General features: G+C 43.6%; 1 protein-coding gene across 3 annotated transcripts in view; it reads left to right on the plus strand.

Moving 5' to 3' along the window:
* The window catches only part of SH3RF3 (SH3 domain containing ring finger 3), a 255,958-nt gene that overhangs the window by 156,932 nt on the left and 84,968 nt on the right, over nt 1-14,058 (plus strand). For all 3 annotated transcript variants that reach the window (XM_072849811.1, XM_072849809.1, XM_072849810.1), the window contains exons 2-3: nt 5,520-5,795; nt 12,841-12,936. In XM_072849811.1, coding sequence (XP_072705912.1) covers nt 5,520-5,795; nt 12,841-12,936 — 372 coding nt within the window. The remainder of the gene's footprint in view (nt 1-5,519; nt 5,796-12,840; nt 12,937-14,058) is intronic.

Consider the following 14,058-nt stretch of genomic DNA (forward strand, 5'->3'; position numbering starts at 1 on the left):
TTTACGTCAGTATTGATTGCTGAAATAGAAAAGAAACCTTTGGCAGTATTCAGCATCGTGCCAACGCACATTTACTGGCAGGAAAAAGAAGCTGGCCATTGCCATTGACTGTGACTTCATCCCTTCCTTCCTTCCTTCCGTCCTTTCTTTCTTACATTCTTTATTTCTATACACACCCACACAGAGTTTTGAAATTTAATACACATCGTAGTCAAATTCCAGTTAACCTAACAATAAATCAACAGGGCAAATCGATTTCTTGATACAGTCAGATGCGGAGGCCATTTAATTTTGCGGCCACCTGCATTATGCCTGACCAGATTTCATGTCAGCTGGGGAGGGGGGTGATGGAAGGCGTCCCTCAGAGCAGGAGCGCAGGTCAGGAGCCGACGTGGAGGGAGATAGTGGGGTGGTGGTCTCCGCCGTGCTCCTCATGGGGCAGCCAGGCTGCTCCCGTGTCGGTCCCCAGATGCCGGGGAGGCCGCAGCGGAGCTGGGCACTGTGGGGAGAGGAGCAGCGCAATGCTGCTGGGGCCAGGCTGGGAAAGGGAGTTTCCCTCCTGGGACGCAGTGTTGCAGAAGACCCCGAGATGGGAGCACGGCTGGGAATGGGCTTTGGCTAAGGAGCAGGGGAAGAAGAGGATGGTGAGGGGGGAGCGCGGTGGCTCGGTGGTGCCCGCCAGCTGTTGCTGCAGCGTTGCCCAGGCGCAGGAGCGGCAGAAGAGGAGTAAGGAGGGGTTAGCTCTGCTGAAGCAGGGAGCAAGAGGAAGGTGTAAGCGCTCCTGTAATTGCTGGAGGAACGTCTCTATGTGCTTGTCACTGCCCTCCGCCAAAACCATTGCCTGCCTCTGCTTTTCTTTAGTCTGATCCCTTAGATGACACTTTGCAGCCTGTTTTGGATTACAAGATTTTGTAAGAAGGACCATCTAGGCATGCTGAAGATGATGATGTCTGACTGAAATGCCATTGCGTGGAAGAAAGAGCTGAGGGGAAATAGGACAGGGCATGGGGCAGAGATTTTGAACAGAAGATGGGAAGGGCACACTCCCCGGCAGGGCTTGGGGGGTTTGCCCATGAGTCAGAGGTCAGTCCTGGCTGATACCCTCCCCTTTGAATTGGGGGAGTCAAGTGAAGAAAAGGGGGGTGATTAGGCCAGAATTGCAGTGCACAAAGATTTGGCAAAGAGAGAAATAATCATAGGGTCCTAGGAAGATTTCTAAGAATCGCCTGTTGATGAGGAGTGACATTACAACTAGCAAACAGCAGCAGTGATCATTTTTCTTCTATTTCTGAAATATGCTTAATGCTCTCTCCTTTCAGGTGTAGTTAAGAGGAGCTTTATGAATCTGATTTGCTTCTCACTTATGGATTAACCAAAAGTAGGAACAACAATGGGAAACTTCCCAAAATCTGCTTCTTAGGGACCAGGATTCATTAATATAATGTGATCACTGAAAGTCCACTGAAAGCTGGACCTTTTGGCCAGAAAATATCAGCAAGGAAGCTTCAAAAGTTTATTTTGGTTTTTTTTTTTTAATTGTGATATTGAATTTCTCTCTTTGGTCAATTGGAATAAACACTTAGAGCTTTAGAACAGGAAAAGCAGCTTCATTTGAAAAAGGTTAGAGGACTCTGTTGTTTCTTTACCTCTGCCTGGGCTACAGTACATGCAAGCTTTACTTGGGATGCTTAAATGAAAATGGGTCCTTCTGGCCTTATGGAAAGGCTGGGAAATGTCTCAATTACAGCAATTTTTCAATAGGAGGGTGTATTTTCCACTAAACAACATGTTCATTTTAAAAAATGCCTCTACAGATTTTCTCAGTTGAAAAGCTGTGGCTCAGAATTAGAAAAGCTGTAGCTGATAATTGAAACATTTTGTTTTGGAAGCACCTTCCCACTGGCAGTTGTAGTTTAAGTACCTTATGTGCAGATCCTCTCTGTGTAGGACAGTCCCCAGATGACATAGTCCATAACTAAGCCCATGAAAGAGAACAGGAACACAAGCACCTGAACTGCAAATTCCCTGGGTTGCCACATTAGGGTCTCCAAATAAAACAATGCCAGATTTCAAATTAAAATTTTTGTCTTGCGGTTTGTTTTGCGTAAACGTCTGCATTTTCGTCAGGTTAAGGTATAAACAGGCACCTGAATCATCTTCTAGCCAGCTCAATTAATCAGTAATAAAAGCCCAGCATGTGTTTCGTAAGAATTTCATTGATGATGTGTGAGACTCAATAAAATCCAGTTTCTTTTTCTGTAGCCCTGGGGGCTGTTCACGTTTAACACAGTAAAATGAGGCTTGGGAAGAGAAAGGGGTTAAAAAGTAAAGAAAGTGATCTGACCTTGAATTGCTACAAAGATCTTGGGAATAGAAAGGCCCCGTCTAGGGTAAGTGATACGGAGCGTGCTTGCCAGGCGTGTGCCTGGATCAGCAGTGGTTCAGTGCGCACCTGGCAGAAGTCTTACTCAGTGTTTGATAAATTGTCTTCTCCCAGCATGAGTTAAAGTAATGAATCTTTTATTTCTAAATTAGTACAAGGCTCCGTAGTCTTTCAGCTTAATATTTTTTTTCTAGTTTCAAATAGGAAATGCAATCTATGCCTTACCTAAGGAGTTTGACGGTATCGTAGGCTTAATCTTTAAAATGCTGGGGAGGGGGGCAAAGCTTTGGTGTCAAGGGAAGTAACCATCCTGGCAGAGAGAAAAATATCAGTAGGATGCTGCCGCTGATTTGACAGAGACGGTTTGATGCTTAGAGACTTTGTTAGCTGGCTGTTGATTTTCTTTTCTGGTTTTACGCTTTTTTTGTTACATTTGAATGTGCTTCCAAAATACTGGTCTTCAACTGGGTACCTTCACTCAGATACAGCAAAATCCAAAAGAATACAGAGAAAAAAGAGGAACTGTAAATTGGTAATGAGAAAACCAAGAGCTGGGGACACATCTGAATGAAATTAAATCCTCGTCCAGACAACACGGATAGTGCTCTGTAGAGCTGTGTCTGTTCTATTGCCTCCTTCACTGTGTGGTGTAGGCAAGAAGATCTGTTGCACATGCTTTCCAAGACCTGCACAGCTACTAAAGCCCTTCCTAATAAAATGAGTAAGTTAACGCCTGTGTGTGAAGGTGCACTCGAAAACTTACTTTTTTAACAGCGTGGTATCTGCCTGCCGCAGCGACCATCTGGTGCTCAGAAGCAGCCGGAGAAGGCTGCGCTGGCAGGCAGCGCAGACGGCAGGCTGGTGCTTCTCCTCCCCCTGCTGAAAGATGCAGGTGTAAAAGCATAAAACCTGCCCTACCAGAGCAGGGCCATTTAATGCGCCCATTGGGATCAAAAAATGCCTCTGCTTGTTGCTTTAACAAATACCATAAAAAGTCATCCCAGCATCTCATTTTCTGGCTGGGGTGGGGAAATTGAGTGTTTCTGTTGGGCCACTCCACCTTCTCCCTGCGGAAAGCATCCAAGTGCTATTCTTATGCACAGGAATGTCATCCAGAAGTACAGGCGTAAGAAACACCCAGGGGAATACCAGGGTATTTTATTAAACATACCTTTACTTTTTCAATGGCCCTATAGGACACCCCATAGACAGTCAGTTTACAGAGTAGGGAACAGACTACTTGTAGACATATATATATGCAACAGACATATATATATATATATATATGCACAGAAAACCGTGTCATTTTTATAAATGCATCTCTGAAAAAAAGACTCTTATGAAAAGGTTGACTTTACAGGACCCCTTTAACATCCCCTGTGGTACATGCTGCTACATATTTGCACCGAGGCTTGCAAGCTGGCTCTTAGCTCAAGCTAAATGAAATAAAAAATGGCATAGGATAATACAGCGATGCACCTTTTCTCCCCCAGTATGGGTTAAAGAGCTGTTACAGAGCCAAACCCTATAGGCAGCTGTGTCCAACACACTCCCAGCTCTGCGATTCAGCAAGGAGGGGAGCAAGTATCCCGGGAGGGCAAGGGGAAGGGCTGCATAAACCGATACTTCCACCAAAAAATTGTCCATGTCGTCGCAGCCTGGGTGAGACAATCTTGCACTGGGCGAAAGTAAACTCTGGGAAGAATTCTTCACAATCAGGTAGTTTCCATCAAAGAGGTTTCTCTTTTTTATCACACCAAACTAATCACTTTTTAGGCTTTTTTGCTCTTGTGCTGTGATTTTTTTAGAGTTTGTTTCTTTCATTGTCCTGGTTTCGGCTGGGATAGAGTTGATTTTCTTTCTAGTAGCTGATATAGTGCTGTGTTTTGGATTTAGTATGAGAATAATGTTGATAACACACTGATGTGTTAGTTGTCGCTAAGTAGTGCTTATACTAAGTCAAGGACTTTTCAGCTTCCCATGCTCTGCCGGGTGCACAAGAAGCTGGGAGGGGGCACAGCCGGGACAGCTGACCCCAGCTGGCCAAAGGGACATCCCATACCATATGGCGTCATGCTCAGTATATACACGGGGGAGCTGACTGGGGGGCAGCGATCGCTGCTCGGGGATGGGCTTGGCATCAGTCGGCGGGTGGTGAGCAGTTGCATCACTTGTTTTTTTCCCAGGGTTTTGTTCCTCTCTCGCTCTCTCTTGTTGTTTTCCTTTTCATTACAATTTATAATTATTATTTTATTGTATTTTATTTCAATTATTAAACTATTCTTATCTCAACTCACGAGTTTTCTTACTTTTGCCCTTCCGATTCTGTCCCCCATCCCACCCAGGGGAGAGGGTGAGCGAGTGGCTGTGTGGTGCTTAGTTGCCAGCTGGGGTTAAACCATGACATTCATTTAATGAGAGTGAAAGCCTCAGAGCTGTTTTTACTTCTAAAAGAAAGATTTGAGGCATTCTGCCTATTCCACTTTTCCGCAGGGACATTAATTCATAAGCAACAAAGAATATTATAACTGTTTACAATAGCCCTCAGTGAGCAGCATGAGACTTGGGGATTTTGAAAGAAGTAAGAGTATTTGGTTACAGAATAAAAAGCTAAACTAAAAGCTTCAAACTCAAAAATGTTTGGAGTTGCTCAAACAAACACAATGAAAAATTTTCAACTTGCCAACTTTCAGAACTGTGTGAATCTTCAAGCTTGTCTTGTTTTGTTTATCTTCTGAGCCTCAGAAGCCAAAGCAACCCTGAAGGTCAAAATGTCTAATATTTTACCTTTAAACATGTCAAGTTTTACTTGTTTAAACACATAGTCCTGCTTACATAGGATATTTTGCAAATTAACAGATGCTGCTTGATGGTGTAAGAGGTACCACGGGTTTCAGCTGAGCTTGAAGATAACTGCACTGCCTCCTCTGATGTAACACACTTCTCAATCTTACCATCACACGCATCCTAGTTTTCCTGCAAGACCCAGGGTATAGCGTTACATAGCAGTCACCTGCAGTCATTGGGGTAATTTGCTCATGGATCACCAGTTTGCTTCTAGCTGAAAGTGACTTTAAAAAGAAAATTGGTTCTGGCTCGAGTTTACTTAAAGGCGTTGCATATTTTGTTTCCCCAGAGTGTTTCTCAGCTTCCCTATGGCAAAGCCCTCTACACGTATGAGGGAAAAGAGCCCGGCGACCTCAAGTTTAACAAGGGGGACATCATCATACTCCGGCGGAAGGTGGACGAGAACTGGTACCACGGGGAGCTCAATGGGAACCACGGCTTCTTCCCTGCCAGCTACATCCAGTGTATCAAGCCCCTCCCGCAAGCTCCACCTCAGGGCAAAGCACTTTATGACTTTGAAATAAAGGATAAAGATCAAGACAAGGATTGCCTGACCTTCACCAAGGTAGAGGAATAGGGTTTTGTTTGGTTTTTTTTTTAATTTAGAAAGCTGCTTCTGTAGGGACCGATGGGGTATGTGAGGTGCTGGCAGCCAAGCCTGCAGCACGGCGGTGCTGGGACTGGGGGGACATCTGCCTGGCCTCCTCAGGCAACTCTGCCCAGGGACCCCCTGCGCTCCATTTCTTTCTTTCAACTGGTTTCGTGTATGAGAAAATGAAATCCCTTGAGCTCAGGCAGCCCAGTGGGGACAGGCTGACGGGGCTGAATTTCCTTTATTAAGTGGGGCATCCCCTCGTGTAATGTCATGAAGGACATTGTCTTCTCCCAGCTTGTAAATCCTCCTCCCTGCGGAGGCAGAGCCTGCTTGGTGGCCCTGCAATGTCCTGCACACCAGCCGTGCTGCAGGACTGGGTGGGTGTAAAGCCTCCCCTCGGGACAAGCCCCGTGTTAGCACCTTTGGGAAATTTGCTCCCATTTTGTCTAAAGGAGAAGCCTGTCTAAAGTGAGATAGCTCGTGCCATGAACAGCAAGGTTGGTATAAAGCCAGCAAAATGCAACAAGTAGAACTGGCTACAAACTTTCTGAGAACATTTTTCTGTGTGAAAAGCATACATTTCATATGCATTGAAATGTTCTGCAAGAACGACTCAATTTCAGAAAAAAATCTAATGGAGACGTGTCTTTTAATGTTCCTGATTGAATCAGATGTTCCAGTGCTTTAAAATGCCATTCAGCTTCAAAATGTATATTGCATCATGCCATATACCGATTAGCAGTTGAAATACACTATCATCATATATTAAAATAGGATTTCCTATTTTAAGAACATAAAGACATTAAAAAGCAGACATTTTTTAAAAAGTCTTTGTTTTCTTAATACCAAAATGTTTAATAAATTCCATTTGGAATGAGAGAAAACTGAGATATTGTAATTTCCTTTGGATTTAAAATGTCACATTTTCCCTTTCTCCCCCACCTCCCCACCTGCTTTCTGTCTCCCGCTCCCCTCCCTAGCAATTTGTGTTGACCTTAGATGGGCTTCATGGATATCAAGAAACCCACAGTAAAATAAAGCATATCCCCTAATGTTAATTTATGGCACTGAATGCCACGGAGAACCTGTTCATTGTCATTTTCTGTTTTATTTCAGCTGTCTGTGGTTGTTATAGTATCACATAAAGTAATAACAGTTATGCTGGAAATGAATATGAAATAGATGATAAAAATATCCTTCACCAGGATTTTACTGACCTCCTCTTTTGAGGCTACTTATTATAGCTGAATGAATTATTTGCAGCATATAATTTTCTTGCCGAATGTAACATCTTTTTCACTCGTGCAACGTTTCTCAGCAGAACGCAATTTCCTAGAATGTATGCTTTCTCACATTTATTTAACAAAAGATTTGTAAGCACTTTTGCTCTATAGCAAGCAAAGTGTTTGATTGCAAACACTGCAAACCCTGCGACTACTCAGCCTCCCTGGAGCTGTGAATCTGCAAGAAAGCGGGCTGCTTAGGGAGAATTAGCAGCTATGCACTAACAGAAAGTTAGCCAGAAGTTACAGCTGAGATCCTATCAGGAAATATGTATTTGCTGGCGTGTTGTTTTCCTCACTGCTTGCCCAGAGGTACAAAGGTGAATTCTCTGAGAAGCAATCTTCCTTGTCTGCTTAGGGTATTCATTGCTTGCTCGATCTAAGAAACTTAATAGGTATGGCAGGCAGTTGTGGTCTTTTTTGTTAGAGCAGGTCCTTTCCTAGACACTTTTGTATTTGATATATTTGGTGCCATATATTAGTATACCTCCCTTACAATAACTGTCTTTGTATACTGATAGTTCTCATTTTCTTGGCTGTCCAATGTCATTCTCACATGGAGCATTTCTTTCTGCCATATAGCTCTACTCTCAATCCCTCAATTTTCCTTTTTTTCACCCCTCGTGTTACTGTCTGCATCCTTTTATCCCTGATGACTGTGTTTTCCCCAAGGGAGTTTGGTTTCTCTTCTACTACTATTTTCTTCTTTGGCTTCTTCCACTACACGCACTGTCACCTTGTAACTGTTTTTATGTCTTGCCTATTGTTCTCCTTGACAGTGAATAATCTATTTTTCATCTCGGGACTTTACTGTCATGTTTTCATCAGTTTTCTCAATGCTAATTTTAGCTGTCACCTGTGCTGATGAAGGTTCCTGTTTAGCCCAGATTTTAGATCATCTGCTGATGCAGTCAGTTCCGCTGCACAGAGTCATGGGTGCTGTGTTGCCGTAGATGTGATTTGTCACTCGGAGCAATATTTATCATTTGAATGTCTCAGTTTGCATCTGAAGATGCTGGACCTGATCTCAGTTTCATTTGCGCTGTTTGTTCTTTCCTCAGGGAGAGGGGTTGCGTCGGCATACCATTGATAAAAGCTAGTATAACATATTTGTGTCCTGCAACTCATTTAATGCTATCGGACACTTGTAATTGGATTTTACTTATAAACACGTAATAAAGAAGAGTTTTCCTCTGAAGAGAAACTACAAGAAGATAACTCAAACGTAGGGATCTTCTATATCATTACATTCTGTTGCTCTTTTGCTGGACTTTTCTTTTTCCCCTCCCCTTTGTTACGAGGCAGTTAGAATATCTGTCAGTGCAGTAAAAGAAAACAAAGGAAGGATATTTGGGTTTTCCTCTTACTATTTTTTTTTCAAAAGTAAAATGTCCTGTTGTTCCAGAGGTAGATTGCAAGGAAATTAAGTCTGCTTTACGCTGATCTTCATGAACAGTGCTGCAGAGAGCTTCTGCTATTTAGCCATTTTCATCTCCTGTAGACACAACAATCTCCAGATAAAAGGCCAAAGATAAATCAAATATAATAATTTTGTATGTGTAAGTATGAAACTGGAAGGGACAGAGAAACCTCTGTCTTGAGTATCCAGTGCAACAAACAAAGCTCCAACCAGTCATTCTCTTCCACCGCGGACTGCTCCCCCTAACTCCTCCTCCCAAAGTAGCCGTATGTACAGGCATAGGGGCCCGCCACTGTTCCCTCCTCTGCAGTGGCTTCAAGAAGACGAAACATCCCAGATCTGCTACTTAACATATTTTTCCTCAGTGTTTGGCAGTGATCAGCCAAATCAGTCAGTTAGCAGTTGTTTTGCTCTCTGTAACGATGAGCTCCAGCCTTGTGTCAGCTTTGCACCAGTTTAACTCCAGCAGCTTCAGAAGTGTTACTCCTGATGTTCACTAGTGTGGTTGCAATCAGCGTGTGGCTTACAGAGTCTCATTGTATGCCCTTGGGATATTCTCATTTAACTCAGCTTTCTAATGTCTCCTTATGTGATACCTCAGTATGAGCCTGGGCTCCTGCTGTCTCTGTTTTAAAAAACAACCCGTCCTCCCTTGGGCTACACACTCTCTGGTACAATCCATGCGCACAAGGACTCTGCTTTCAGCTATAGCGGTGCAAAGCTGGAGTAATTGCATTATTGGCTGTTTGTGTAGTTACTCCAGCCTTAGACTGAGTCTGAATTCATCCCACAGTTTTGTTTTGGTGTTGGACCACCCTTTGCATGCATGAGTTCACGTGGCCCCTTGAAGGCTGAGTCCCAGTGGTAGATGAGTCTCAAACCTGTCAAGGTGGCATCAACTGTTTCCCGTGCCTTATTGCTCATCACATTTTTAATAACATCAACTATTTTCTTCATTTTTCCAACACTTTCGCTTCCAGCCCACAGCGGCGTTTAACAAGTGTTGTGCCAATCTTGGCGCCATCACGTCCAATACTGGTTCCTGGCTGCAGCGCAGCATCCCAGACCCTTAGCACTCAATACCAGCAGCATTTGCTGTGCACAGAGGGACCATCCCGGCAGTAGCTGGCAATGGGGATTCTCGCACCAGCTGGCAGTTGTCATCGACGGGCGCACCAAGCACCGTGTGGTGCCATCCTGCCATCGCTGAGATCTCCCCAGTGCTCTAGATGGAGTTGTTATCTCTGCAGAATAGCAGGCGCATCTGCTTTGTATTGCTTCGTTAATGGCCTTTAATGACTAGAGTAAAAATCATGCTGTGAATCATGTCTGTTATTGGACACAATTTTGTGCTGTTTTCTCAGCAAAAGGGTTCATTTCTCCATCAATCAGATTGCTTTTTAAGTGACTTATCTTTGACTTCCTTTCTGATAATGGTTATACACTGGAACTGCAGGTCCCATGTGCCTGTGGTAAGGCTGCCCGGCCCTGATGAATAGAGAGAGACTTGAGCAAGTAGGAGAGAGCAAATAATTAGAGACTTTAGCAACAGGCATAAAAAGAGCATGAGGTATCTTTGTCAAACTACAGTGGATACCATTGGCTTTTGAAATGAGATTTGGGGCTTGGATTCCTTTATGCTAACTGGAAATCAATTTAGTACATGTGAAATAGTGAAGTTCAGAAAGTTGAAGGGGTATGCCAAGAGATCTGTGGCTCTTTACTATTCATGATCCTTTTGGGAACCTTTCTAGGAATTCATAAATAGCACAGCTATCCAACTAATTTAAGGTACTAAAATAGTTCATGTTGAAGCTTTCACCAGCCCAGTGTATAGAATGATGTCGTGGACTGCAAATTCAAAGAAACTTTCTATTAATAAAGAATTTCAAAAGGTGTTTCGGGATTTGGTATAATTCCTGGATATTTTCAACACGCTTCTGAGAACGAATTCTGTAATGGAAAGCATTCTTAAGGATTAGCACTTTACTCTCCCACAAAGATACACATTTTGAATGTCAGCATATCGGGATGTGCAGCTATCTGATTTTCTCATATATGACCACATTCGGCAGCCAGACTTGGCAGAGCCAAACTAAGATCGGTGTATGGAAATGCTTCCAGATTTCATAAGTCTGTAGAAAGTAAAGTTAGAAGGGATCTTCAACAGTCACTTGTTCCCTGCCCCATCCTCGAGCACGATCAACTCAGGATAAACCTTTCCTGACAGGTATCTGTCCAGCCTGCTCCAGGGTTGGAGATTGCACGGTGCCTCTAACAAAATCTAGTTGAGTGCTTCTGGGGTTTTACAGTTAAAAATTTTTTCTTAATTTCTTATCTTATGTGTGTATATATATATGCAAATATACACACACTCACACATACACTTATACATGCATACACATATGTATGCACATACGTAAGATTATATATGTATACATAAACATATAGTGAAAGTGTAGACCCATCACACTTTGGGGTTTTAAAAAGTCTTTTAAGAAAAAAGCTGAACAAATATAGAAAGTAGGAACACTCATAGCAGGTTCCTGAAGCAATGCAATCTTTTATTTTCCTCATTTACCCCCTTTACCTAGATTCTAAATTCATGATAATTGGTCTTTTGTAAGAGCATGTGGAAACTTTGCAGAGACATATTACTGTCAGCTTTTTACACAGATCAAAAATGGTCTGTGCAGACAGGGCTTTGGAAGGGAATGCTATCTGTTTCTTCAGGAAATTAAATGCACAAATTCTTTTTGCATCCTTCCAGCTGTAATAAATAGCTGAAGGACTTAGTCTGTGGCTGTTTCCCTGAGCTTTGGTCTAATGGATCATTCAGATGAATAATTCAAAGGAAACATTTAAACTATTTCGAAGTGCACGTGTTCAAAATGCACATGTTCAAAAACTGCAAAGTACATCACATCACATCCCTGTTCTGGTCATTTTCTATCAATGTAAGTCCACAGTCTGAACATCCTGGATGAGAAATGTGATGGTTTTTTTTCTACGTGAGAAGTATCCACAAAAAGACAGCTCCCCTTGCCTGACCAGTTAACATGGATAGCTTGTTACATGGAGGGCGATAGATCATATGTAGCTCTTATTTTCCTAGAGTGAGTGGTGGAAATAAAGTGAGAACGGCAGGGAACTCTGTCTCAGCTTTCTGGAGGAAAAGGTGTTCTTTTTTATACATTTCTGCACAGGAATGGAGGAAGACTGGATGCCATGAGAGAATGAACGGCATCTCAGCCAACTTCACTTTGCAGCTTCTCTCAGCCCATTCCTTTCCTCTGGCCGTAGGAGATCTGAGCACCCAGGCAGTGCCCTGCAGAGAGGGCTGCCTTCCACAGCCTTCGTAGCAAGCGGAGCTGGCTCAAGGCTGGGTTTAGTATGACAACCACAGCAGACAGATGTGGTAGCAGAAATCCATTTACAAGTTGAGCAGCTCAAACTGGGAAAACTCAGGGTTTGGTTCTAGTCACTAAGCTTTTTTAATGACTGGTATATTCTAGGTTTTAACTCTAGCAAGAGAAATTTTGAGCAGTATGAATCGTATTTGCACTTTGCTTAATCTCCTGTTTTATAATCACAAAAAAGTTCATCATCAGCTGAAATTTTTGTAAGATCCCTTATATTGAATATAATATTAAAATGACATTGGTTTTAGAAAACAAACTTGTATTTAAACTGAAGTTGATCCAAGAGTTGAATGCAACTTGTTTTTTATTATGTTATCCTTGGCTTTTTACCTGCTTCACACTTTGACCTCCTAATATCTTATTAAAAAGGAAAACTGACATTCAGTGCATCAGCAGTGTAGGCTAGTTGCTGAGCACCTCGTGCTGTACCTTATGCTTCTTGATGGAAGTGTTTCCAGGACTACCTGTGCTCTACTGGTGCTTCCCTTTGAATTGTATTCTGGAGCAGCCAGGTGCCACAATGGGCTCTCAGATGCACAGGGGCAGCTTCATGCTGGCGAGTTTTCTCCTTTGGGTTAGACGCGACTTCCTGGGTCAAACATTCTCCTTGTCCCTGCAATGAAGCCTGGAGGTACCTGTTCCCAACCACTGTGCCCAAGCCCTTGGAGCTGATGGCAGCTGGCATGAGCTGCATCCATCTGCAAGGTGCTTGAATGTAATTTGGATGGGATGCTTGGGGTGGGATGCTGGCCCAGGATTCAGGGAACATTTTTATGTGATTTACAGCCTCTTCTGTGTACTGTCTCCCTAAACTGTCGTGTGGGTAACTAAAAATTGGCATCTTTCTGCTGAAAAAATATGATTATGTATTTTGTGTATTCTGATTTTAGGATGAAATTTTGACGGTCATCAGGAGGGTAGATGACAACTGGGCAGAAGGAATGCTGGGTGACAAGATTGGCATTTTCCCTATCCTCTATGTTGAGGTAAGTTCATAACAGGTGGTGGTGGGTGCTTGTCTTGACGTCTCGCGGGTTTTTTTGTGCCCACGATGGCAGGATAACCTTGAAAATTCTTAAATGAGAAGGACAAATTATACCAGAATAACTGAAAAGGGAATTTGTTGGTTGCTGTCCCCTAAGGCACTCTGAGGATATACTCAATTCAATTTAAAGTGGCTAGCAAAATGTATGCCCTGAACTACTGTCGAAGGCTTCCCATGTAGTGTTTCTGGTGTAATCTCCACAATACGTAGGGAAAATAGGGGAGGATGATGGCAGTCGTGGTATCTTGCACATACCTGAGCAGAGGCGAGTGCTGCTGGCAGGTGGGAAGCAGTGGTCCGGGCTCAGCTATGTCCTGAAAGCACAACCCTTTGGGGGAGTGCTGCGGGTGTCCCCCGCCCCATCAGGAGCTCAGGCAGCTCTGCCTGTGTGCCCAAGGTCCCTCATTCCCTGTGCACCAGACCCATCCTTGTCCTGAGCACTTCCCTGCAGTCATTTCCATGGGAGGCTTATTTCAGAGTAAATGCTGAGACTTCATGTCCTCCGAGCAGACCCGTTGTGCCACCTCTTCCCACTGCTGCGCACCCTCCTGCTGGTGCCTGTCCAGCTGGGTGCTGCTTGGGAGAAGAGCTGCAGCGAGCAATGGTGGCCCATGGTGGCCCTGCTGGAGGTGTTCTGTTGTCCAGGTGCCTGGTAGTGCCTTTGGGGAGCTTTCCTCCTTCATGAATGAACCAGGAGTGCAAAGAATGGATGGGCACCACACATGTATGCATTTTTTCAAGGTGCTGCCACTCTGCACCCGGTACTGGGAGCAGTATCGCCCTGTTTCTGCTCCCAGGTTTAGGCTGGTGCCGCTCTCCAGAGTGAAGTGTCTCTTGTGCCCACAGCAGAGCCCACCCTGCTGTGTGTAGCTCTGATGCCTGCCTCCGAAATTACTTCTCCAGATTTCTTAGTTAATGATTTGAGACAAAATAGAGATAATTAGTGCCTGACTACCTAATTATTAGCTCTGACAATGACCAATTTGGAATAAACCATCATTAATATACATTGCGTTCCCACAGTTGACAAGAACAACAATATTAAAACCAGAATGTGTAGGAG

Source organism: Ciconia boyciana, chromosome 1 (genome assembly GCF_034638445.1).
Source record: "Ciconia boyciana chromosome 1, ASM3463844v1, whole genome shotgun sequence".
Classification (NCBI taxonomy): Eukaryota; Metazoa; Chordata; class Aves; order Ciconiiformes; family Ciconiidae; genus Ciconia; species Ciconia boyciana.